Source organism: Phodopus roborovskii, unplaced genomic scaffold (genome assembly GCF_943737965.1).
Source record: "Phodopus roborovskii unplaced genomic scaffold, PHOROB, whole genome shotgun sequence".
Taxonomy (NCBI): Eukaryota; Metazoa; Chordata; class Mammalia; order Rodentia; family Cricetidae; genus Phodopus; species Phodopus roborovskii.
Genome location: NW_026125052.1, coordinates 30,305,130 through 30,331,971, shown reverse-complemented (window position 1 = coordinate 30,331,971; position 26,842 = coordinate 30,305,130). Strand labels below are relative to the sequence as shown.

Below are 26,842 nucleotides of genomic sequence, written 5' to 3'. Positions count from 1 at the left end.
GCCAGCTGTGGACCGAGGGCTCACTGGTGGGATCTGAGCTGAGATGGGGTTCACCTTGACAGACGGGTGTGGGAAGAGCATATGTGGAGGGAGTTCTTCCAAATGATACCATGAGCAGGGACAGCAGGCTGTATTTGGGATTCTGGGGAAGCAGAGGGAGGAACTGCCTGGGGGGTGTCTTCCATAAAATAAGGGAGAGTCACCGAAGCTGTTAGGTAAAACTGTCCTAAGAGGAGTCTTTCCTAACCCTTTTAAAATGTATGCTGTATGGGAGTATATTCTGGTATTCAAGGGTGTCTGGCCTCAGAGGGTTCCTTTCTGAGAGAGGGTCTCCCGTAGCTCTCACTAGCCTGGGGCTCCCCGAGTAGCAGAGGATGACCCAGAATCCTCCCATTTTCTGCCTCAGCCTCCCAAGTGCTGGAATAACAGGTGTGGGCTGTGTTCTTGCTCAGAGTCCTTTTCATATAGATTTCATCTTGAAATACAAAAGATAACCACAGATGACTAAGCAAATAGTAAATATACACCTCATGGTGCGTAGGAGGGGCCCAAGGCTTCCACCAGCTCCTAGATGGTAAACACTAGCTCTGTTTATTGTCCCGTGGGGCTCTGCCCAGTCTTTGAAGGGCCCTAACCCGACAGTTATCACTTATATAAACAAACAATTAGCTCAGGAGTAAATGTGTCATTGTAATGAAGTGCTGGTCAGGCTGGGACAGGCTGCCAGTTACTCGAGGATGCTCATGGGGCACTTGGGGATCCTGAGGTCCTAGTCCTCAGTGCGGGTTCACCTTTCCCTTCTCTCTTTTGCTCTTTGGTCTCTGCCTGGGAGGGGTTAGATGACTGTGGGGGTTGGGTTGGTGGGTTAATGAGTTCGTGTACCGCTGCCCTGGCCTTCAGTCCAGTTCCAGAAGGCTGTGAGATTCCCTCCCTTCCTCTCTCCTCTCTCTTTCCCTCTCTCTTCCCCGTGTCTCCCGAGTTCATGTGTGAGTGTGCATGCTGGCATGTGTGTGGGCATGCAGGTGAGTCTGGAAGTTGCCCTTGCTCAGGTGCTGCCCATGCTGTCTTTTGGGGCGGGCAGCCTCTCAGTGGGACCCAGTGCTTGCTGATTAGGCCGGGCTGGCTCCAGCATTTGCCTGCTTCCATATCCCTAGCGCTGGGATTACAGTCTTGTACTATGATGTCTAGCTTTATAAATGTTGGTGCGGGTGAGCAAAGTCAGGACCTCATGCTTATAGACAAGTCCCTTACCAACTGAGCTACTTCCCAGCTTCCCTTCCCCTACAGTCTTTAGAAAGACTGAGTCATGTGACATAGCCTAGGCTAGTCTGAAACTATATAGCCAACAATGACCTTGAACTTCTGCCTCTGCTTCTGAATTAACCTTTCCTCCTCCCCCTCCTTTTTTTAAAAAAAAAAAATTATTTACTTATTATGCATAGTATCCTGACTGCATGTCTGTCTGCAGCCCAGAAAAGGACATCAGATCTCACATGTGGTTACTGGGAATTGGAGTCAGGATCTTTGTAAGAACAGTCAGTGCTCTTAACCTCTGAGCCACCTCTCTAGCCCCTCCTCCTCCTTTTGAGACAGGACCTCACTTTGTAGCATAGGTTGGCCTTGAACTCACAATCCTCCGGATTCAGCCTCCTAAGTACTGGGATCATTGGTGTGAATCACCACCCCTCGAACAAAGCTACATGGCTTTCTGGAAAATACCTACTTATTTTTATTTGCAAGTATGTGTGTTCCTGCATGCATTTATGTGCACAAACATGAAGGCAGGTGTCCATCTCTTCAGGCTGTGAGATGTATTATGTGGGTGCTGGGAACCAAACCCAGCTTCTTTGCTAGAGCAGTAAGTGCTCCTAACTGCTGAGCCATCTCTCCAGTCCCAAGAGGAGTTTCCTTATCTCAGTTTGAGCACAGGCGTGGGGAAATCCGTGGGAGTGGAGTGCACCGCTTGCTTGCTGGCAGTGTGCTGGGGACAGCTGGGCATGGACACACTTGGATTGGGTTTCTGAGCTCCTCCCTGGAGTTGACTGACTGTCCTCTTAGCTCAGCCTGACAGACAAAGCAAGATGGAGGCAGGCAGGCAGGCAAGTGCCTTACACAGGGTGCTGCTGTCTCATTGGTCAGGACTGCCTCTCTAAGGTCCCTTGCAAGTTAGATGACCCAACCAGATCAGGCATTCTTTTTTCCTTCTTTAAATTTGAAATAAGCTTGTTCTACATGTCAATCCCAGTTCCCTCTCCTTCCCCTCCTCCTCTGTTCCCCTCCATCCCCTTTCTGCTCCCCAGGGAGGGTGAGGCCTCCCATGGGGAGTCTTCAAAGTCTGTCATATCATTTGGAACAGGGCCTAGGCCCTCCCCGGTGTGTCTAGGCTGAGAGAGTATCCCTCTGTGTGGGATGGGCTCCCAAAGTCCATTCATACACTAGGGAGAAATACTGACCCACTACCAGAGGCCCCATAGACGGCCCAGGCCTCCTAACTGACACCCACGATCGGGGGTCTGGGTTGATTCCATGCTGGTTTCCCAGCCATCAGACTGGGGTCCATGAGCTCCCCCCCCCCTTGTAGAACAGGCATTTTGAAGGAAGTCTAGGAGAGCCTGGGGGCCAGAGAAGCCCTGTGGGTGGGGGAAATGGGCGGGAACAATGGACGGTGGGGGAGAATAGAATAGAAACACAGAAACACCCTGGGAGAAGGAAGAGAATTTGTTCTCACTTTCCCCCTTTGATCCCCTGAGCAACCACAGTTGAGTATTTATTTTGTTAGAGGTCTGGGCTGTCACTACACTGCCTCCCCCAGACTCTCTGGGTAAAGAGACAGATGCTGGGCTCAGCGCCTGCTCTGTTTCCGTTGGAAGAGTGTGCAGGCAGATCAGTGGATGGATACCGAACTAAAACATTAGTAGCACATTCTTTGCTCATTGACTTTCCCCTGTAGAATGTGCAGCCCCTGGTGGGGTTAGCCCCAAACCGCCAACAGCCAGGGAAGTGAGGACAGATGCCGACAGGGAGTACAGAAGTAAGCTTACAAGTTCTGCTGTTTGATGGAAACCATCTGGCATGTCAGTAAAGTACAATCTCCTAACTTTTCTTTGTTTCTGAGTGTGTGTGTGAGTGTGTGTGTGTGTGTCCCAGGGCATACGTGTGGAGGCCAGAGAACAGTTTCCAGGGGTTGATTCTCTTTCCACCATGTGGGTTCTTCAGTGCTCAGACTCGGGTTGTTAAACTTTACAAGCTGAGCCGTCTCTCTGTCCACACCCTGCACACACACACACACAAACCTCTTTTCAGTTGAGACAGGGTTTCACTTGGTAGACCAGGTTGGCCTGAAACTCACGATGTAGCTCAGACTTTCCTTGAATTCCACAGAAATCTTGCCTTAGACTCCCAAGGGTTGGATTATAGACACGAGCTACCATATCTGGCTTCATCGTGATGTTCTCATAGAGGCATTTGATTTTTTTCACCCCTAATTTCTTTTTCTTCTTTTTTTTTTTTTTTTTTTTTTTTTCTTTTTTGGATTTTTGAGACCGGGTTTCTCTGTATTGTTTTAGAGCCTGTCTTGGAACTCACTCTGTAGACCAGGCTGGCCTCAAACTCACAGAGATCCCCCTGCCTCTGCCTCCCGAGTGCTGGGACTAAAGGCGTGCTCCACGAACCCATAATTTCTTTGAAGTAATCCCTGAGCAGAAATAATATCTGAGGACTCTCGCTTTTCCAATGCCAGATTCGTGGGGAACAGGCCAGAAACATAGCGAGGCAAGGGAGGCTTCATGGAGGCCGTGATGCTAAGAGTGAGGCCTACCCTGGATGCTCACCTTGGAGCCACCTGGCTTACCCCTCCTAGTTCCTGCTACCCAGGGCTGTATAAACGCCGTTGTTCATTTACTCTTGACTGGAAAAGGGAGTTAAGTTACAGACCCACCTGAGGTTTTCGGCCATTAGAACAGTTCTGTGCTGGAGGACCACTCTAGAAATGACAGGATACGATTCCTGCAAGTTCAAGGCCAGCCTGAGCTACATGGTGAGCTCCTGTCTCAAAACAAATCAAGCTAAAAAGGACAGACCAATCGCTGACACCCTGCTATCCTGAAACAGTGTACCTTAGTCAGAGGTCCTGGAGCCTTGAGGATTGGCCTCTATGCCAGTGTTAGTACAGACAGGCCGCTCACCTGAGCAAGATGTACAACTACAAATGTGAGTTCCTGGGAGTATATGTTCCTGGGAGTATAGCGGTGTGTGTGCACTCTTGGGGAGAGAATAACCTCAGTGTGTTTTCACGAGCACGGTCCACCTCCTTTGAGAGGTGTATCTCATTGGAGTGCATCACAAAGCTTAGGCTGGCTGGATAGTTATCTAGGGATCCTCCCACCACCTCACTCCCTGGCTGTCAGACAAGCACTTGCCACCATGCTGGCCATTTTTATGTGGGTTCTGGGAATCAAATTCATGTTCCAGCTTTGGAGTCAAGGGCTCTATTAACTATACTATCTGCCCAGCCCGATGTGGGCTTTAACTAACCACTGAAGTCAATCACCAGGGAAGAGCTCAGGGTGTGTGTGTTGCTGAAGAGATCCTGGCTTTGGGAGAGATCTCTTTCTTCAGAGGGACCTGGCCCCTCAACTTCTGGCTCAGTGGCAGGGTCCTGTATGAACTCCTACAAATCCCCCAGGCATCAGCTGTCTCCTGGCCCTGCTGCCTGGGGAATGCTGTGCTCCAGGGCAGTATCTGTCAGCTCTAGCCTGCAGGCTCCCCGTTCTTCCTGTAGGGGGATCTGCTGAAATGAGAACTCAGGTTGTGAGTGTGGGGAATGCGTTTCTGGGGCGGAAAGGAACAAAGTGGGAACTCAAAGGAACTAGCTGTCCTGTGCGCCTGTCATGTTTACTTCTCCCCGAGACCACGACTGACAGGGGTTTGGACCTGATGGAATTCTGGGCTGTTACTTCTGTCTCCAGTGGATGCTTAAAGGAACCCCGAGACCCCAGAAGGCTGGGTCCTTGGGGGCATTCTCTCAAGGGATGGTGAACAACGGGCATTTACGCAAATGAGTCGACATACTTGCTATGCATGCATAATTTCCCTACATGGAGCTCCACTAGCCCTGGACAGGTTTTCAAGTTAAAAGCATTTTTATGGCTCACTTGATAGCAGCCACATCAGGGTTTTTCTCTCTCAGTCTTCTCCCTCAGGCTCTCTCCCTGGCCCAGATCTCCAGTGAGTGAACAGAAGAGCTAAAGAAGGTCCAGGAAGGAATGCAGGCCTCTGTGGCTCCAGCCCAGGCTCCTTGGAGAGATTAGCTGATTACTTAACCTTTGTCCTAGGCACTGACTGAGGCTCTTAAAAAACTATCAGTGCAATTATACTGTAGACTAGAATTCAAACTCAATTCAGCAAAATTCTTGTTGACCCAGAACTTTTCTAAAGTAGCTATTCCTTTCTTGCTGTCTCTGATGATCACTTGGTAAAAATGAGTTTTAGGGGCTGAGGTACAGCTCAGTGGGTAGTGTGCTTGCCTAGCATCCATGGAGCCTTGGGTTCAATCCCCAGTGTCTCTAGTACTGAAAGATTGGACATGACTGTGCACGCCTGTAAACCTAGTACTTGGGAGGTGAAAGCAGGAGGACCAGGAATTCAAAGTCATCCTGAGCTACATAAAGAAGCTGCATGAGACCTTCATACAGGATCCTCCTGCCTCTGCCCACCAAGTGCTGGGATTACAGGAGCCTACCACGGTAGGCTGTGGTGTTTTTAGGCAAAGAATATCAGATGAAGATGTTAAGTGGGTAATAGCATGTATCAACTGGACTTCCATGCGTGAAAGGTTAAAACAGAGAATGGAGAGGAGGCTACCTACTTGTCCCTGTATCAAAAGGGCCTCCAAAGAATTTACAACATCCCATGGGGCTGGGCAGTGGTGGCTTATGCCTTTAATCCCAGCACTCAGGAGACAGAGGCAGGTAGATCTTTGTGAGTTCAAGACTAGCCTGGTCTACAAGAGCTAGTTTCAGGGCAGCCTCCAAAGCCACAGAGAACCGGTCCAAACAAACAAACAAACCAAACAAAACAACCCCCCCCCAAAAAAAAGTCCCATGGGAATGGCCATGCTCTTTCCTAATTAAGCAAAAGAAAAAGCAAGCCTGGCACAGGGCCCCCCTGCTGTGGTTGCTAAGTCTTACGTGTTTTTCTATGCCTGTAGGTAAGGTTCCTTCATGAGAGGAGGGATCAACTTCTAGGGTACAAAGTGTGATTAAGAGATGGGAATGAAGGCAGGCAGTGGTGGTGCACACCTTTAACCCCAGCACTCAGGAGGCAGAGGAAGAGGCAGAGGGATCTCTGTGAGTTCGAGGCCTACCTGGTCTACAGAACAGCCAAGGCGACACAGTGAAACTCTGTCTGGAAAAAAAGTGGAACCCTGTCAGGTTCCAAGCAGGCAGAGGTGGGACTAGAAAAAAGATTTTTTTCCCCTAGATTTATTTGTATGTATGAGTATTGTTGCTTTTATTTGTTGGTTGTTTTTCCAGACAGGGTCTCACTATGTAGCCCTGGCTACCCAAGAACTTACTTTGTAGACCAGGCTGGCCTCAAACTCATAGATATTTGCCTGCTGAGATTAAAGGCATGCACTACTGAACCTGGGCCTGTGTGAGTGTTTTGCTTGAATGTATGTCTGTGCACAATGTACTGTGCTTGGCGCCCAAGGTCAGAGAGGGCATCAGATCCCCTGGAGCTGGAGTTGAGTTACCATGTGGGTGCTGGGAATCAAACCTTAGTCCTGGGCAAGACCGAGAAGATGAGCCATCTCTCCAGCGTGTTCCCCAGTAGTGAGGTGGGCAGCACAGTGAGACCCCATCTCGAAAATAAAAATTGAAGTGTTGCTTTCATTTGACTGTGGCTTTTGCTGTTTTCTATCAGACAAAGTTTCATGTAGCCCAAGCTGGTCTTGACCTCACTACGCATTCTGGAGTTCCCAAACCTTTCTCTACCTCCCAAAGGCTGGAATCGAATGCTCTAGATTCCTGGCCCTAGTGTTTTACTGTTACCTAGCACCAGCAAGGAAGGATCTGCGTGAAGAGAAAGGAATGTGGCTCCAGTTCCCTCCCTAAGGCACTTTTGGAAGCCTAATGGTTAGGGCCAGGGCCTACAGGGGGAGCTCCAAACTCTGCCAGGAAGTCCTGGGAGGGTCTGGAGCAGGGACTAGGCCCTCCCTCAGGATCCGCCAACCAGGAGACCTTGGAGAAAACCAAGGCAATTGTTCATAAGTAACTGTAGCACAGAGTCATTTGGTTACTGCTAAAAAGGTGAACAAAAATGCAAAATACACTTGGGAGGCGAAGCAGGAGAATCAGAAATTCAAGGCCAGCCTTGGTAACAAGAAGTTCTGGGTTGAGCCTGGTGGTGCTGGCACCCTCCCCCACCAGCGCTTGAGAGGCACAGGCTGGCAGGTCTCTGTGAGTTCCAGACTAGACTGGTCTACAGACTGTGTGTTCCAGAACAGCCAGGGCTGTTACACAGAGAAACCCTGTCTTGAAAAAAAACAAAACAAACAAACAAACGTTCTGGGTCAATATAAACTACATGAGGTCTGGGGGTGGACAGCAGGGTAAAGGTGCCTGCCAAGCCCAGTGAGTTCCATCCCCAAAACCCAAAAAGACTTCTGTGAAGTTGTCTTTTGACCTCTGAAATCATCTGGTGGCACAGAAGACTCCCAACCCCCACAGCACACAAATAAAATGTAACAAACAAACCCAAAACCTAAACCTAAACCACATTCCCCTTGCAAATCACACACACACACACACACACACACACACACACACACACACACACACACAGTACAATCAGGGGACAGCTAGATCTATAAAACAGCTTTACAAACATAAACTAGGCAAGCAGTCACCCCAAACTACTCTGTATGTTGTTGGAAGTTCAAGTCGTGCTGAAGCAGTTTAAATTCTTGCTGATCAGTCTCCCCTCCTGGGAAACAAAAACAAAAACATAAATTAAAAAAAAAAAAATCGAAAACCTCATCAAACCCACAAATACAGAAATGTCTGTAATTACCTGAGCAATGACGTCTTCTGTCTGCTCAGGCTTCTCACTGTTTTGTGGTGTGTGTGTGTGTGTGTGTGTGTGTCCACGGAAGCTCTACCTTGTTTGTTTGGAAAGTCTTCACCCACAGGCCACACATGGGGCCTTTCCAAGGTCTGCAAAGGACATTGCAGAAGGGACAGGCTGCAAGTGACTACCCTGAGTTGACACTCTACCAAGTCAAACCCTAAAGGCTGTGTGAGCTGTCCGGGGAAGCGGGCACAAACAGCATGCACAGAGGGGTGGCCACATCTTAGCGGGTCACCCAGCATCCACCATGGAGTCTTGGGGACAATTTGGGACGTGGGGTTGGCAGAGCACTCGGGATTCTGGCGGTGGGGGGGGGTATGAAGGATGCGGGTGCTTCCCGTTGGGGGGGTCAGACCTGGGCAGACGCGATGGAGGGGGGCCCTGGCTGCCGGGGCGGGGCGGGGCGCTTTGGGATTCAGGGACAAAGGCGAGCGAGCTCGAGGCAGGCCTCCCCGGGGCCGCGGGGGAGGCGCACCCCGCGCGCTAGCCCAACCAGGACACTACTCAGGCCTGGAGGGGCCCCCGCGGCTTGCGCCCGACGCGGCCGGGGCCTCTCGGGCACAGCGGGGCAGCTCCGGGGCTCCCGCGCCCCTGCCCGTCGCCGCCGCTCAGCCCCGGGCCGCGTCCGCGCCGCAGCCTCCGCGCGAAGCACGCGCCGCCGGCTCCCGCCGCAGCTCGCTTCCCATTGGCTGTCCGGCCGGCGGGCGCTCCCGCCCCGCCGTCCCATTGGCCGAGGCCGCCGCGGTCCCCCCGCGCGCCGGCCGCCGCTGACATCACGCGGCGCGAGGCGGCGGCGCCCCCCCCGCCCCCCGGCTCGGCCCCGCAGCCCCCCTGAGGCCGAGGCGCCGCCGCGGTGCCGGGCGGAGGATGCTGCGCGCCCCGCAGGCCGCTCCCCGCCGCCCCAGCCGCAGCGCCTCAGCCGAGCGGGCCGCGGCGGGGCCCCGAGCCCCGCATCGGGCGTGCGGCCGGCCGGCGCGCTGAGGCGCGGAGAGCGGAGCCCGGCGACGCCGCGGTCGCAGCGGCCATGGGGGCCCTAACGAGCCGGCAGCACGCGGGCGTGGAGGAGGTGGACGTCCCGTCCAATTCCGTGTACCGCTACCCGCCCAAGTCCGGTGAGCGCCGGGCGCGCGCCGCGGGCCGCGGGCCGGGCGGAGGGGAGGCCGCGCGGCGGGGGCTGCTGCGGGCGGGCGGGCGGCGCGGGGGCCCGGGCGGCCGGGGCTGGGCCTCGGAGCCGGGGAGGGCTTGGGGGTGCAGGGCGCGGCGGGGGCTGCCCCCCACCCCGGGTCCCCGCGACGCCGCGCAGAGGACTGCAGGTGCCTGCGGGGTCGGCGAGGTCACCCTCCACCCGGGACGCGAGCGGTGGAGGTGGGAATCCGCTCTGCGGCAGGGACGCGCGCCGCCCGCCCGCGATGCCGCGTTGCAGGGGCTGCGGGGTTTGGAGAGGCATCCCTGGCCACGCACCTGCGCCAGGTGTTGTCCCCCGGCTGCGTCATGCTGGCCTCCGGGACGCGTAGGACTGGGTTTCTGCTGCGCTGGGGTGGGGGACGGGGGAGGACGGCGAACTTGCTAGCGCTGTCCTTTGCCTTTCCAGAGGAAAGTCGGAGGAAAACTAAGTGAGCAGAAATGTGTGGGGGATCTGACAGTCACTTGGGTTGCCCCTTTGCTAGTTTGTGGCAACGGGATGGCTGGGGACAGGACGAAATTATTTCTCGGACGCATACCGTCACGCGGAAAGGTAAATGAATGCCTCCATCCTCAGCATCAGCATCAGCATTGCAGGACATTTTTGACGGCAGAGGAGAAGGAAAAGCAAAAGTGGTCGAATTGAGTGGAGGACAGCCGCCGAGCTGCTGGTGAATGACCCCGCCTTCTGACCTCCCTAGGCCCTGGGGACCCATGCGTACCGCCCTCCGTCAGTCTTGAGAGGACCTGATGGGCATTTTGATGATGGCACAGTGAGGTGTTAGAATTGGAGAGGATCCCGTTTTCCCTTTGGTAGAATAAAGACATGCTCTTGAGTCGAGCTGGCTTCTCAGCAGTACATTCCAGTTTCTGCCAGGTGGAAGCTGGGACCAGACAATGAACCTGCCTCCCTGCAGAGTGTGTACCAGCAGCTCTGCTTCTGTGCCAGAGAATAAGCCCTTGCAGAAATGAGTAAGAACTGAGACAGAGCTGCGGATCCTTAGTGTTTTAATAAAGCTCTTGATAATTATGACTGTATGCTTACTTTTATCTGTTAAAGGCAGGAGGATTATGAAGTCAGGGGTCAGCCTGGGCTCCGCAGTGAGATTGCCTCAAACAAAATGTAACCAACACAACAACAAAAAGGAAACTGTACGCAATCAGCCTCCCTTCCAGTGATAGGATTACGAACGCGGGCCACTGTACCTGACTTGCATTTTGTCACTTAAAAACGAAAATATGCAGCAGTGTCATGCCCCCCCCCCCCCCGCACGCGCCACGGTGTCTCAGTCATTCAGCTTGTATTGATCAGAACATGGATCGTGTTTTGCTGAGCCTGGAGTTTTCAGTAGGGTTTGCTGCCTCAGGAGGGTATTCACCCTTCCTTCTCCAAGTGTGCATCAGCAGTGGTAGAAATCTCCCGGGCTGCTCCCAAAGGATGCAGGAGAAAGAGAAATTGAAGGCAGCAAGAGAATCATGGGCCAAACTGAAACCTTTTAGGGGAGATGGGAATCTGTTTTTTGAGACAGGGTCTCACCCTGTAGATCAGGCTGGCCGGCAAATGTAACTGGTGAGCCACAGACTTGCCTAGCGTCCCCTTCCCAAACAGTAGGATTAAGAGCATAATCACAACACATGGCTCCAAATCCTTTCTTAACTGTCAAATTCAGTATTTAATACTACAAAAGAATGCTCCCAGGGCGGGACCTACCCATCTTTGAAAAGCGTTACCTAATTATAACTCATTTTTACCTATTCCTTTAGGTTGTTATTTTGAAACAGGGTCTTATTTAGCCCAGGCTGACCTCATACTGACTTTAGTAGTCAAGGATGTCTTTGAACTTCTGATCCTCTCAGGAACTGAGACCATAGAATTTTACCACCAACCTGAGTGTGTAGTCTGAACCCTTGAGCCCAGGATTTCAAGACAGGGTTTCTCTGTAGCTTTGAGGGCTGGCTTGAAACAGAGATTCACCTGCCAGTGCCTCCTGAGTGCCGGGATTAAAGGTGTACGGCATTGCCTGGTTGAACCCAGGATTTCTTAAATGCTAGGTGAACACTCTTACCAACTAAACTGTATACACTTCCAACTAGGCACAGCAAAATGCTTTATTTGTTATTATTTTTTTTTTGAAGACAGTCTTTCTGTGTATTCCAGGTTGGCTTTAATTTTTCTGTTTTCTTTCTTCTTTCCTTTTGTTTAGAGATTGGCCTGGAATTCACAGTGTAGACCAGGATGGCCTGGAATTTTGTGTCTCTTCCTCAAGTGCTGGGATTAAAGACATTCACTATTCACACACACACACACACACACACACACACACACACACACACACACGGTTTTTTGAGACAGGGTTTCTCTGTATTGCTTTGGAGCCTGTCCTGGAAGTAGTTCTATAGACCAGGCCGGACTCACATAGATCCACCTGCCTCTGCCTCCTGAAAGCTGGGGTTAAAGGCGTGCACCACCAATGACTGCCTCAGAAGGCCGTGACTTGCTTGGCCTTAAACTTTTTGTTTTTCCCCTCATATAGCCCAGGCTGGCCGGACAAATTATGTCACCAAGTAGCCTTGGACTTCTGACTCTCTTAGTACTGCCACTGCTCGTTCCTTAGCTTCTTCCCTGCCAAGACTACGCTGGTGTGAGCCAGCACTCCTGTGACTTTGGACTAATATTTTGTTGTTGCTGGAGAGCAAAGCAGGGCCTTGGGAATGCAAGCTAAGTGTCCCGCTAGTGAGTTATACTGTCTGACAGCTTTAGTCCATTTGATTTTAATGTCTATTATGTCCTTGTATTTTACTTCACATCCCCCAAATCCTTCACAGCAATATTTAGACTAGTGTTTGAAGAGACCATTAGATATTATTATCACCTAGGCAAATTAACATAGACAGTGTAGACATGGTGTCTTGGCTGTCCCAGAACTTATCAGTAGAGCAGGCTGGCCTTTAAGCCAGAGATCTTTGCCTACCGAGTGGGTATGGTTGTGTGAGTATGTGCAGCTGTAGAGGCATGGAGTCCCTTGAAGCTGGAGTTACAGGCATGTGGGCCATTGTGAGCTACCCAGTGTGGGTGCTGGGAATTGAACTGGGTCCTCTGCAAGGGCAGTGTGGGCCCTCAACCACTGAGTGTCTCTCTTCAGTTCCTGGCTTTCTTTATTTTATTATTATTTTGAGTCAAGATCTTACTACATGAATCAGAACTGTTCACCCCCTGTCTCAGGCTCTGAAGTAATGAGTATTACAGGTGTGTTATTGTGTTCGGCTGTCTTATTTTTAACTAAGCCAGAATTTTTAATAGTTGCAAGGGTCCTGGAACACATAAAATATTTAATAACTAAGTACATCTTTAAAAACTCACTATTTAAAAACTACACTTCTTCCAAAAGTTCACTGTTAATCATCTAGTGTCAGAGGTAAGATGCATGCATGTACATGTACAAATACAAGAATGCAGACTATGGGGTAACCAAGCAGCTCTGTCCTATTAGTGTGAGTGTTATTTCCTATATGCTGTCAGTCCGTGTTAATTACCATACCAATAGCATGAACTATGAAAGCTACCTGATTGTATTAGCAGATCCAGACAAAACATTTGCTAGAACTTCCACTCATCTGTGATTAAAAACAACACAGCCAGGTGGTGGTAGCACACACCTTTAATCCCAGCATTCCAGAGGCAGAGGCAGGCAGATCTCTTGAGTTCCAGCCTAGCCTTTTCTCCAGATGGAGTTCCAGGACAGCTAGGGCTACACAGAGAAACCCTGTAAATGGAAGTTTCTCTCCCACTCTCCAGTTCCCAAGTAAACACTCAAAGACTTAATATTAATTATAACTGTTTGTCCAATGGTTCAGGCATAATACTGGCTAGCTCTCACAACTAAAATCAACCCATTTATACTAATCTGTGTATTACCATGTGGCTGTGGCTTACCAGTAATGCTCTGGCATCTTACCTCTTGGGTGGCTGCATGGCATCTCCCTGACTTTGCTTCTTTCTCTATCTCTGTTTGGATTTCTGACCTAGCTATATTCTGCCCCGCCATAGGCCAAAACAGCTTTATTCATCAACCAATAAAAACAACACTTATTCACTATATACAGAAGGACATCTACATCAAAAGCCCTGTCATGAAAAATTGAACCAAACCAAAACAATAAAAACTACACTTGCCAAATTAGGACTAGAAAGGAACTTCAAGCTAATGAAGGGCATCCACAGGAAATTGGCATCATATTTAGTGACACTAATCACTTCCCTGCTAATATCAAGAGCAAGGGGGAAAATCTGCTTTTGATATTCATTTTTATTTTTCCAAAAGATAGGGTTTCATGTCTTCCAGGTTGGCTTGAACTTCCTATATACCCAAGGAAGATTTTTGAACGCCTTAGCTTCCTGCACACATACCCATACCCTCAAGTGCTAGGGTTACAGGCGTGGGGGCATATGCTGGGTTTTATTCATATGGAAGATGGGAGGCAAGTATTCTACCAATCAGGGTACACACACACACAGACTCACACACACATACACACACAGACTCACACAGATACACATTCACACAGATTCACATACACACTCATACACACAGACACACACACACATATACACAGACATACACACACATACACAGACCCCCCCACACACATACCCCACACAGACACACACGCACACAGACACCCCCACACAGACACACACACAGACACCCCACACAGACATTCACACACAGACACACACACATACCCCACACAGACACACGCACACATTCACACACAGACACACACACACATGCATGCACACTCCTTTTCTGACAGGATCATCTGAAACCCAGGCTGGTCTGGAATGCAGCTGCGGATGACCTGGATGATTTAAAAATGAGAAAGGCAGGAAAGAGCTCAGTTAATAGCCCTGGATGTCCCCTGATCAATCCCACACACCTATATGGCGGCTCAGCACCTTTCTTTGTTGTTGTTATAGTTTTGCTTTGTTTTCCCAGACACAATTTCTTTGTTTAGCCCTGGATGTCCTTGGGCATCTGCACTCATGCACACACAGGCACACACATGCACGCAAAACTTTTAAAAAATTAAATCCTTTAAAAAGAGAATATGGGATTGGTGCAATTTCAGACCAATGGGAGAAAAATACCGAGTCAGGAATGAATACATTTATTACCAGATGACTATTTTTATTTATTTATTTATTTATTTATTTATTTATTTATTTTTGGTTTTGGACAGTCTCATGTATTCATGTAGTCCATGCTGACTGACTTTAGACTGATCTTTCCACTCTACCTGTGAAATATTTGGATTACTGAGTTTGTGAAAAAACAATTTGTAGTGAGGAGTAAAACATTGCAGCGCAGAAAGTCTTTTCAACAAATAGTTCTGGGATGATTCTATTATTAACAAATACTAAAAGTAATCTTAGACTCTTTCTAAGCTGGAACATAGCTGAGTACAGAGGGCTTGCTGAGTGTATGAGACTATCCGGGCACAAACCCCAGCAGGTATGGGGTATCATCAAAAATTTAACTCAAAATGGGCCATGTGGTAAGACAACTCAGAGAATAGAAAGATTGCAAGTCATGAGCATAGTAGAGGATTTTTTTTATCTAGAATACACAAAGAACTTTACTCAGTGATTAGTCTAATTATCTGGTCTTTGTGGCACAGCCTTTAATCCCTGTCTTTGGGAGGCAGAAGCAGGTAGATCTCAGTGAACTCAAGGCCAGCCTGGACTATATAGTGAGACCCTGTCTGGGAAAAAAGAGAAAGATAAAAGGGAAAGCACTTGAAAGACATTTATCAAAAAAGAAAGGAAGGAAAGGAGGAAGAGGGAAAAGATAAATAGTGGCTGATAAGCACTTGGAGAGAAACACAATATCTACCCTTAGGGAAAGACTAATCAGAATTTTTGTGTGATTAGAAGCTCGTGTCTGTTATTTCTAGCCTAGGTTACAGAATTAGATCTTGCCTTTCCCAAAAGAATGCTTCTGTTAGACAATAAGTCACATCCAATAGGACATCAGTTAACAGAAAAATAAAATAGTAAGAAGCATTGGTAAGGATGTGGAAAATGGAACCCCAAAACCCTACCTACAAGACATGATGGTTCACATGCTGATCTTGGTATTGAAGTAAGAACACAGAATTTGGCTGGGTGGTGATGGCGCACCCCTTTGATCCCAGCACTAGGGAGGCAGAGGCAGGTGGATCTCTGTGAGTTCAAGACCAGCCTGGTCTACAAGACCTAGTTCCAGGACAATCTCCAAAGCCACAGAGAAACCCTGTCTAAAAAAAAACGAAAACAAACAAAGAAACAAAAAACCCACTGAGTTTGGAGGGGCAGCCTAGGCTACAGAATAAATTCCAGGTTAGCTGGGCCAGAGTGAGACCCAGAATCAAAATAAAAACAGGAAGTCAGTCTTAAGCTAGTTTAGAATTCTCAAATGGTTAGTTACTGTATGACTCATCAGTCATACTGCTTCGTGTGTATTCACAAGCCAAAAAAATTCACACATGAATGTATATATGGTTTTTCTCAAAATAGTGATGAACGGAACAACCGATGAGTAAACATGATAAATACAGACAGTGGAATTATTACTGGGCCCTGAAAGGGCGAAGTACTGGCTGCTTAAACATGAGTGCCTCTTGAGAACAACATGCTAAGTGAAAGATACAAGAGACAGAAAGTAGATTCACCAGAAGTTGAAGAGTGGATGACAGGAATGACGGTTAATGGGTTTCTTTTAGGGTAGTGAAAATGTTCTCAGATTAGCTAAGGGTGGGTGGTGCTGAGTCCTGAATATACTATAAACCACACTATATATATTTGATTATCTGTCTACATATCTATACATCTATCAACATATACATATTCAAACCGTGCATGCACTTTTTTTTTTTTTTTTTTTAGATGAGTCCCCAAGTATCAGGTTATCCTTGAACTTGCTATGTAAGTGAGGCAAGATCTTGCTTCCTCCCCCCAAGTGCTGGGATTGTAAACATGCATATACTATATACCTGGATTGTAGAGTTTAAATGAGATGAATTATATGTTATGGAAGTTACATTTCAAACTAAAGGTGAGAGTTAAATGTAAAATCTTAGAAGACATAGGAGAAACCATTTGACTTAGGTTATACAAAACGTTAGAAATGATAAGAAAAGTACAAGCCTATGACATGTTTTTGTTATCTCAACACTGAGGCTCAGACCCTAGGACCTTACAAATGCTGGGAGAGTACTCTGCCACCTAGCTGTATCCCCTGCTCTCAAAAGTACAGGTAAAAAAATGATAAATTGCATTCCTCCAAAATCAAAACCACACATTTCTAAAAGAGCCTGAAGAAATGGCTCTGGGTAAAGGCATACACGGCTGCTTTTTAGGGACCTGGGGACCAAAGCAGGAGGCTCACAACTCTGTGTCTCCAGCTCCAGCAAATCCAGCTCTCTGGCCCTGAACTCCACTGCTCACTTGCACAAACTGACACATAAGCACTCCCACATGCATATATCATTTAAAATATTACAGTGAATCTTTAGGGGGGAAAAAAAACATTGGGCTAGAATGTTGGCTCAGTGGTCAAGAGCACACATTGCTCTTCCAGAGGACCTAAGTTTGGTTCCCAGCACCCACATGGAAGCTAACCGTATGTAACTACAAGTGTGATACCCTCACACAGACATACACACCAGAAAAACACCAGTGCAAACAAAATAAAAATAAATAAATTATAAAAAAAATTCAGAGAAAGTAGAATCCTTGTGAATCACTAAGGGGAAACATGAAATAGTACAGCCACTTGGGGAAGAATTTGGCAGTCTTAAATGTTAACCATGGGCAAGTAAGATGAGTCACTGCATGAAGATGCCTGCTATCTTAAGTTCGAGCCTAGGCACCCACACAGTACAAGAGAAGTGACCCCCATTGTAAATGTAATTAAATGTTAAATGTGAATTTAACTTGTGATCTATCAATTCTGCTCCTTCAAAGCAGTCCAAAAGAAATGAAGATGGCTCAGTTGGTAGAGAGCTTGCCACACAAGCTCAAGGACCCAAGTTCAGATCCCTAGCACCCAAGTAAAGAGCCAGCACCAGGTATGTGCAATCCCAGCACCGAGGAGGCAGAGACAGGTGGGTCCCTGGGACTCAGTGACCAAGCTGCCTAACACACTTTGCAGAGTTCCAGACCCGTGAGAGACCTAGTCTCAAAAAACGACCATATTCTGGATTCTGTTCAGAACGGATAGATCTTTTCCTGAACAGAATCTGTTGAAAAAACTAAAAGTTCGGTGGGTCCTCAGCCATATTATCTCAGATTTACCTCTGACCTACACACAGCCACACAATGCCCCACCCCCACCGTGCACATAGAAGATTTATTCTAAAACTTTAAGATGATTTCAGTAGTAAAAATAAATCTTTAACAAGGGGCACTGGTGGGCAAGCAGGTGGCAGGGTTCTCCTAGAAGTGCTTTTTTTTTTTTTTTTTTTTTTTTTTTTTAAAGATGTAGTTATTGTTATTTTATGTACATTGGTGTTTGGCCTGTGTGTGTGTTTGTGTGTGTGTGTGTGTGTGTGTGTAGGTGCCAGATCACATGGAACTATAGTTACAGACAGTTGTAAATCCCATGTGCAAGATGGGAATTGAACCCAGGTCCTCTTGAAAGGCAGTCAGTGCGCTCAGCACCTGAACCATCTCCCCAGCCCACTTTCCTTTCTTTTGAGATAGGCTGTCTTGCTGACTAACTGAGGATGACCTTGAACTGTTGACCCTCTGCTTCTACCATGCAAGTGCTGAGGTTACAGGCCTCTGCCACTATGCCTGGCCAAGCTTACCAAACTTTATAAGAAAGGGGACTGAGCATAGAGTGGCAAGCCCTTAGTCCCAGCACTCTGGGCACAGAAGCAGGCGGATCTCTGTGAGTTTGAGGATAGCCTGGTCTACATGGGGACTCCCAGGCCAGCCAGGGCTAGTGAGAGTTTGTGTCAAAAAGACACATAAAGCTAAATGTAGTTTTGTGTTAAAATCAAGGGCTGCCAGGTGTGGCTCACACCTGTAATCCCAGCACTCAGGAGTCAAAGGGGGATGGGTTGTCAATTCAAGGCCAGGGCAGCCTACTTAACTGAAGTCACATCAAAAAACAAACAAAAACCGTCTAGCACAGGAGTATGTGCCTGGAGTCCCATATACAAGGGAAGATACATCAGGAGGGTCACTTAGCTCAGGAGTGCAAGGACAGCCGGTCTCCCTACCCCCAAGTCAAGTCTTTCTACAAAAAAACTTAAAATCCAGGCCAATAACATACACATTAAAGAAAGGATTTTCATTTCCACAGAAGAGTTAGTGCAATGCCAGCCTGTGCTACACAGTGAGACACTGTCTCAAAAGCCAACCTCAACAAAACAAGGCAAACAAATAAGTTAACTTGAATACATGTTCAATCAGTAGGTTAATAAAGCTTAGCAATATTCTGTCCTAAACTTTCGAGAAGACATATGCAATGTGTAACATTATGAATTAAAATATGATCATTTCATCCTAGAAACCCTTATCAGTCAAAAACAGAGACAGGCAGATGTCTGTGAGATTGAAGCTAGCCTATGAGTTCCAGGACAGCCAGAGCTACACAGAGAACAGAGAAACCCTGTCTGGGGCCGGGTGGGGCATGGGGGTGGGTGGGAAGGATTTGCTGAAGTGTTTATCCGTATCAACAAAAAATTGAGAGTCAGGTATCAGAGTAAGTACCTAAAAGGTCAGAGAAGGAGAGTAGCAGCCACCAGTCACCTCCTAGCTCTTCCATTCCTTCCTCTAAAAGGGCCAAGAGCCTCTCTCTTGCACCTCACTACTTCCTGTCTCCCACTTCCTGTCCCCCACCTCCCCACAGCCCTCTAAACTTGGTTAATTGTGGTTAGCCAGTGGCTAGCTCCACCCTCTCACTCCTAGCAAGCTTTATTTGTCAGAACACAATCAAAATAGCACACATTTCCTCTTTTTGGTCTAAATAAAAGGATAAGGTCTTGACTAGCATAGTAAAACTATATACTATAAATACATTACTATATACAAATATATACAGGTAAGAAATATATTAATGATGTCCAGTCCATTTGCGTTTGGCAAATTCAAAGAAAATATTTCATTACCTATCCTATCTTGGTGAGTCCAAAGTTTTGTACCTAAATCAATTTATATCCTAACTTGTATTACAACCCAAAATTATCCTTTTATGTTTCTCAACCTTATATACTTTATTACCAATAACAACCTGTAACCAACCTCCCTAAACAATGACAAATATCCATAACCCACTGAATGGCCAAAAACTGCCCACTCCACCTCTTGGGAATGTGGTCGTCATGTTCTTAAAATTACTTCCTGTTGTCTGAGGATGGTGGCATCTTTAGGGGACCCTGAAGAAAAGTTGGGACAATTGTCAAGTCCTGGGAGAGCTAGCTGTATTATTTGCTATCCAGTCTCTGTGTAATGGGAAAGTGTAGCACTAGAGTAGTCTGTGAGGCTGGACCATCTTAGCTAGCCACCTCAAAATTGTCCTGAGCAGTTTGTATGTAATCCAAAGCTGCTTTGGGTGGTGTTTGGCAGTGTAGTGTCCTTACCACAATTCAGGAGAAATTGTCATTGTGGGGCCCAATCCTCCTTTTGGAGACTTCAAAAGTCATTGTTAGGCATGGTCATGGTTCACTGCAGAAAATTTAAACATTCTAAATGTCATATGCAACAGATCTTGAAGAGGTTAAAGGACCATATTTTGTTAAGTGCATCCAGAGTACAAAAAGTGTAATTCCTAGTTACCTAATTAGAGACTCAAACCGGAAATCATATACTATAATTAGTATTCTATATGACCATTAATAGCATGATTAAAAGTTTCAAATATATATATATACACACAAATTTTATAAATTTTGAGATAATATTTACACCTTAAAAGTTTTAAAGAATATAAAAATAAAGCCAAAGAATTATGAGATTAGTGGCAACATAAAGACAGAGATTTTGGATTTTTCTTTAACAAGCATGCTTAGGTTTAGAGAAGGAGAGAGCCATGTTCCAACTCCAAAGCCCACTTTGATTTTTAATCTGTAGAGAACAGCAGAAACAAACATTTGGGAAGACTTACGAATTTTTTTTGTTTTGTTCTGTGTTTTGTTTTTTTCAGACAGGTTTCTCTATGTAGCTTTAGAGCCTGCCTTGGAACTTACTTGCTCTGTAGACCACGCTGGCCTACTCCACCCAACTCATAAGTTTTTAAAATTTGTTTTTACCCTTTTTTCCCCTTCTGCCTTTTCCTGTGCTTGTTTAGACTAGTGAGAAACATCAACCATTTGTTGTGTGAACAGAGCTTGTTTTCCACCTGTCCTGCCTTAGAGAAACCAGTTAGTACACTTGCCACTGAGCTATATCCCTAGTCTAGTGAGCCATGAATTCTTTTTACATTCACTTTTAAACCAGGTGTGGTGGTGCAAGTCTTTAGTCCCAGCAGTTAGGTGGATCTCTGTGAGTTCAAGGCAAACCTGGACTACAGAGCGAGTTAGGACAGCCAGGACTGTTACACAGAGAAACTCTGTCTCAACCCCCCCCCCACATACATACATACATACATACATACATACACACACACACACATACATATATATAAAATCAATAAAAAATTGTGGTATATTTTATTTTTACAAATATCTCCTAGCTCTGCTCTGCTCCTCTGAAAAGGCTTAGGAATGGTGACTGGCAAGGTTGCAGGCATTGAGAGCTTCTAGCATTCAAACCATGGTCTCCAGCTAGCATTTCCCACCAATAGGATCTAGAGTTCAGTGAAAGTCACATTCCATGTCTAGGGAAGGAAATGTACAAGCTGGGCTAGGAGATCTGATCTATATCATACAGCAAGGATCTCCCAAAACCTTCTAGAATCTGACCCAAAGGACTCCAAAGAACTGGGAATGCAACTCAGGGATAGAGTGCTTGTCCAATATACATCATACCTTGAGTTCAATCTCACCCCTCACATGAACACAAAACAAACAAATACATTGAAAACTCATGAGTATTTTGAGAGGCCAGCTTAGGAGGGCCTAGCTTGAGCTACAAAGCCTGTTTATAGAAAAGAAAGAGAAAAAAATTTGTGGATATTTCCATCAATCAAAAGTAGAATTAATGTCATCTTCAAGCCTCTGCTTACGTCCCAGTGGCCAAAGTGTACCCTGTGGACCAAAGAGCTCAGTGGCTGAAAGAAGACGATGGCTAAGAAGCAGAAGCAAAGAGAGAGAGGTGAGGAGTAGTGTAGATGGATGGAAACCACCCCACTCTGCATAAATGCACGTACACACTCTTAACTGTGCCGTTACGTATGTCCATACAGAAGACAGACCAGTGCTTACATCCTTAAAGCAGGCCCTGTGCGACTTTTCCTCTTCCTGTACTGCACTATGGAAAAGAGGGACAATGCCTGAGATGAGAAATGCTCACCCTGATAAAGCCCAGGGAAAGTTTCCTTCCTGGCAGAGGCTTGTAAACAAGAATTGTAAATCAGACCCTTTTAGTCTCAAAAACATCTTGTTTCCTGCACCAACCTGCAATCTTTTGTTTCTCTTATCTAGCCGAGGGACCAGTAAATTCAACACAACACTCCCCTATGCGGAATAAAATAGGAAACGAAACAGACCAAAGACCGCACTGCCCTTTAGAGTTTTACAAGCAAAAGCCTAAGGCTTCTGAAACTAGATAGGAAATTAGGGCAGGGCGGTGGTGGCATACACCTTTAACCCCAGCACTTGGAAGGCAGAGGCAGATAGATCAGATCGATGTCTGTGAGTTCAAGACCAACCTGGACTACAGGAGCTAGTTCCAGGACAGGCTTTTCAACACATAATTACTATATAACATGCCAAAGAGCAAAATAGCACTGTATCTTTGGACCCCAAGTAATAATACGTGACTTACTTACTGTGGTGAAATTCCAAACCCAAACCTTCAAACTTTCTCAAGCCATGAATATTTTATATTGTATAGGATAGACGTAAGTAATTTTAGGTTTTAGCCACTATCTCATGCTAATAGATCTTGCTGAGAAGTCATCTCTTTGTGTATTTTTCTCTTATTAGGGTCACAGCATAAACAGATACCCTGTCTGTAAGTGGAAAATGACTAACAGTACTGTTTACTTTTGGAATAATGGAGTCATATACCTGATTATTGAAATAAATGGGACTTTTTGTTTAATGTAGCTCAACAACAAAGCTCAGTAAATTTAATGTGGTCACAGCTGAAGGATGGCAGCATTGGGATAAAATCTAGCTCTGTTTTCCGTGAAGCCTGTATTTTGTTGCTTTTATCACTAACTAACTAACTAACTAACTAACTAACTAAATAAATAAATAAATAAATAAAGCCAAACCCCCCCAAAAAAAAAAATGGAAGAGGACTGTTGTTAGTTGCCACAAACCTGGTTCAACTGATTAGTCGTGTAATAAATGTTCTTTGTTCTAATAAATACCTAAGAAAGAAGGATGGTTGATGATGAGGGTTCAGAGGCGATAGAAGCATTTGGGCATGAGAAGGGTTAGTCAAGTGAGCCAGATGCTGTGGCAGCTAACACTGTCCTCTTCCTTGGGGGGGGGGGTTCCTTCTTTTTTCTTCCTTCTTCCTTCCTTTCTTTTCTTCCCTTCCTCCCTCCCTTCTCTCTCTCTTTTTCGATAAAGTCAACCAAATGCTGCTTCACTTAAAACAGAGCTAGATTTTATCCCAGTGATGGTATTCCCCAGCTATGAGACCACATTAAATTTATTGAGCTTTGTTGTTGAGCTACATTAAGAATGGGAGGACTAGCTGGATCACTCTGGAGACAGAAGTAGTCCCATATCTGAATTTCAGGCCAGCCAGGGCTACATAGTGAAATTCTGTCTCAAACTAAACAAACAAAACCCTGGCAGACCATGGACCACTGTCAAGTACCACAGCATACAGCTCTAATCCCAGTACACAGCTCTAATCCCAGCACACAGCTCTAATCCCAGCACACAGCTCTAATCCCAGCACACAGCTCTAATCCCAGCACACAGCTCTAATCCCAGTACACAGCTGTAATCCCAGTACACAGCTGTAATCCCAGTACACAGCTCTAATCCCAGCACACAGCTCTAATCCCAGCACACAGCTCTAATCCCAGCACACAGCTCTAATCCTAGTATTTGGGAAGCAGATTTTGGTTTTTGAAATAAGGTCTTTATAGATAATCCTGAATGACCTGGTACTTAACTATGTGTCCAAAGCTAGCCTTGAAACTGGAGCAATCCCCCTGCCTCAACCTCCCAAGAGCTGGGATTACAGTCTGTGGTGTTTTGAGTGAGAATGGCCCCCACAGCCCCGTATATTTGAATGCTTAGTTAAATCAGTTGTTACTGTTTGGGAAGTATTTGAAGATATGGCTTTGTTGGGGAGGATGTGTCACTGGGAATGTGATGTTTTTAAAAAGCCTTTGCCAGGCCCAGTATCTCTCTCTGCTTACTGCCTATCAGCATGTAAAGTTCTCAGCTGCTGCGCTAGATCCATACCTGCCTGTTTCCCACCACGATAATAATGGACTGACACTCCGAAACCATAAGCAAGCCCTCGATTAAATGCTTTCTTTATAAGAGTTGCCATGGTGTCTCTTCACAGCAGCATAACAGTAAGACAAAGGTGAACACCACCATGCCTGGCGAGGGGGTGGGGGATTGTGCCAGGCACACTGGAATATTTTGAAGGGCTGGAAATATTCTCTACTGGACTCATGGTGATGGTTACCAAAACTACCAAGCTGTGCAAGGCATGAATTCTGTGTTGGGTGTGTTAGTTCTCAGTAAGGCCGTTAGTCGCTTTTAATAAAACAAAGATCTTGATCTCTAAAAGGATGGAATTATAGGGAGCAAATGGCATTGAGGGTAGACTTTGAAGCGGCTTAGAGCATTCATTATGGCCCAGGAACTGGAAATGTCTGTGAGAGACTGAGGGACGGACGGACGGACAGATGGCTTAGTCAGCCAGCAAGAATCTTTCCAGACTGCTACTGAGCTGTGAGATGGCAGGTGGGCGAGCTCTGGGGTGTGGGTGAGTGCACACGCCTGTCACCCCAGTGCTTTAAAGTGGCAAGTGGAGAACGGAGAGTTTGCGGCCAGCTTGGGCGACTTACACAGTGACAGAAACAAGCGGCATATAGGGAAAAGCCAAAACTGGGCTAGGAAGATTGTTTTTATTATTAATTATGCATACAGTGTTCTTTCTGCCTATAGGGTGAAGGAAGGCACCTGTTCTCATTACAGATGGTTATGAGCCACCGTGTGGTTGCTGGGAATTGAACTCAGGACCTCTGGAAGAACAGCCAGTGCTCTTAACCTCTGAGCCATCTCTCCAGCCCCTAGAAAGATTGTTTTTGTTTGCTTGTCTTTTGAGACACAGTTTCTCTGTGTGGCTCTGGCTGTCAGCCTCAAACTCAGCAGAGATCTATCTGCCTCCACTTCTGTAAGCCAGTCAGTCCCCAGTGGCCTCCTGCCTCCCATTCCTGCCTGACTGCTGCCAGGGCCTACACCGAACTCAAGCTGGCTTCTTGGTTTCCTTTTGGGGTGTTTGGTCTTTTGTTTTTTGAGGCAGAGTTTCTTTATGTAGCTCTGGCTGTCCTGGGACTCACCTAATGTTCACTATCCCTCTTGGGCAAGCCATTCAGAGAGAAAGAGAGAGAGAGGAGGGAGGGAGGGAGGGAGGGAGGGAGGGAGGAAGAAAGGATTGTCTTCCCAGTGTTGAGGGTGGAACCCAAGTCCTTACAAAGATGTTGAGCAAATGCTTTACCATTGAGCTACATCTCAGGTTTTAGTTTTTTTGTTGTTTTTGTTTCTTTTTTTCCTCCGCTCAGGCTGGATCTCAATGTGTTGCTCAGGCTATATAGCTATAGGCACACACCACAGAGTCAATCTTTCTTTCTTTTTTTAATTTTTCAAGACAGGTTATCTCCTCTGTGTATCTTTGGAGTCCTTCCTTGAACTCCTTCCTCTGTAGACCAGGCTGGCCTCAAACTAACAGAAATCCACCTGCCTCAGCCTGCTGGGTGCTGGAATTAAAGGCGGTCACTACCACAGACTGGCAGAATCTTTTTTTCTAATTTCATGTAATGTCTAAGAAACATATAATCCCTGCTGTACAGAGACTACATCTCACTCAGAGACAATAGTAATGGCTTATTTGAGAAATGGTTTGTTTGAGAAGACTACCTTCCACTGAAGATAAGCAGGCACCTTCGCTGTTTCAATTATGCGCTTGGAAAATGGGGCCAGCAAATGTGCAGCCTGGATAATGGATAGTGATGCTGCCCTGGGGTGTACTGCACCCCCCCTCCACTGCAGCCGGATGCCGCCTCCAGGTTCAGCTGGCTCCTTCAAGCCAAAGCTCAGTGCTGCTTTGCTTTGGGCACGGCCGCTCTCTGCACAGGCTTCCCTAACCAAGCTCTGCTGAGTGATCTTAGCCACATGTTGGGTTCAACAGGCGCTTCTGTCTGGACTAAAGCTCCATGTCTAGAAAGTAAAACCTAAATGTCCAGTTCCAGTCTTTTGCTTGTTTGTTTTGTATTTTTTTTTTTTCTTTTCCTGTTACAGCTGTCTTCTCCTTTCCCCTTCCGGTGGCTTCACCGTAGCCAAAAATGTTAAAACAGAGTTTTTCAGCCTGCTGGAAAAATCTCAGAAGTCACAGCTGACTGGGATTTTAGACTTAGCTATACTATACCCTCCATAAGCTTTGTGTGCATCCAGGAGTGAGGGTATATGAGAGAATTGACAAGGGTTTCTAAGGTGTGAGGCCTTGCTTTGGGTAGTCTGCCTTACAGTCAGGTCAGAGAAATTTGAGGGTGCAGGGTGCCACGTTCCTGTAATCTTGGCACTTGGGAAGCGGAGTCAAGAGTTTGAGGCCAGACTCATCTACTTTAGTAAGTTTGAAGCCATCCTGAGCTACATGAGACCCTGTCTCAAAAACACACCCTCAAAACAAACAAACAAACAAACAAACGAAAATCCAAGAAATTTGGAGTAAGAAATTTGTGTCCCTATCAAAGATAAAATGTACAACTAGGTCAGAGATTCTCACCCTCCTGATGCTGAGACCCTCATGCTGTGGTGACCCCAACATAGAGTTATTTTTGTTTCTACTTCATAAGTGTAGTTTTGCTACTGTTATAAACTAATGCAAGTGTCTGTGTTTTCTGATGGTCTTGGGAGACCCCTGTGAAAGGGCCCTTTGACCCCAAGGGGTCATGACTCACCACTGAGAACCACTGCAGTAGGTGACTGCCAGTGTCCCTAAGCTGCTTGTGCTGGCTGTTGAGGTTCTCTCACTTTGTAGCCCAGGCTGGCCTTGAACTTTAGGTTCTTATGTCTTAGTCTCCCAAGTACCAGGACTGCACCCTGGAGCCTTGCCTGGCTGCCCCCCTTGTGGTGCAGTGTGAGTATGAAGAGGTGAGGATGGGCAGGTGTGGAGACC

General features: G+C 46.8%; 1 protein-coding gene and 1 long non-coding RNA gene across 2 annotated transcripts in view; one reads left to right on the top strand and one right to left on the bottom strand.

Annotated features, from left to right (window-relative positions):
* Positions 1-7,862: 7,862 nt before the first annotated feature.
* Positions 7,863-8,146, bottom strand: LOC127221546 (uncharacterized). The gene is made up of 2 exons (XR_007834452.1): positions 8,074-8,146; positions 7,863-7,986 (listed from the first exon to the last, which is right to left on the bottom strand). It is a non-coding gene; the product is annotated as an uncharacterized LOC127221546 (long non-coding RNA).
* An 836-nt stretch (positions 8,147-8,982) lies between these two features.
* Rnf157 (ring finger protein 157) overlaps positions 8,983-26,842 on the top strand; it is a 70,969-nt gene continuing 53,109 nt past the window's right edge. Inside the window, 2 exon segments of the mRNA XM_051181029.1 lie at positions 8,983-9,030; positions 9,032-9,242. Of these exon segments, the coding sequence (XP_051036986.1) occupies positions 8,998-9,030; positions 9,032-9,242 (244 nt within the window). The 5' untranslated portion in view covers positions 8,983-8,997.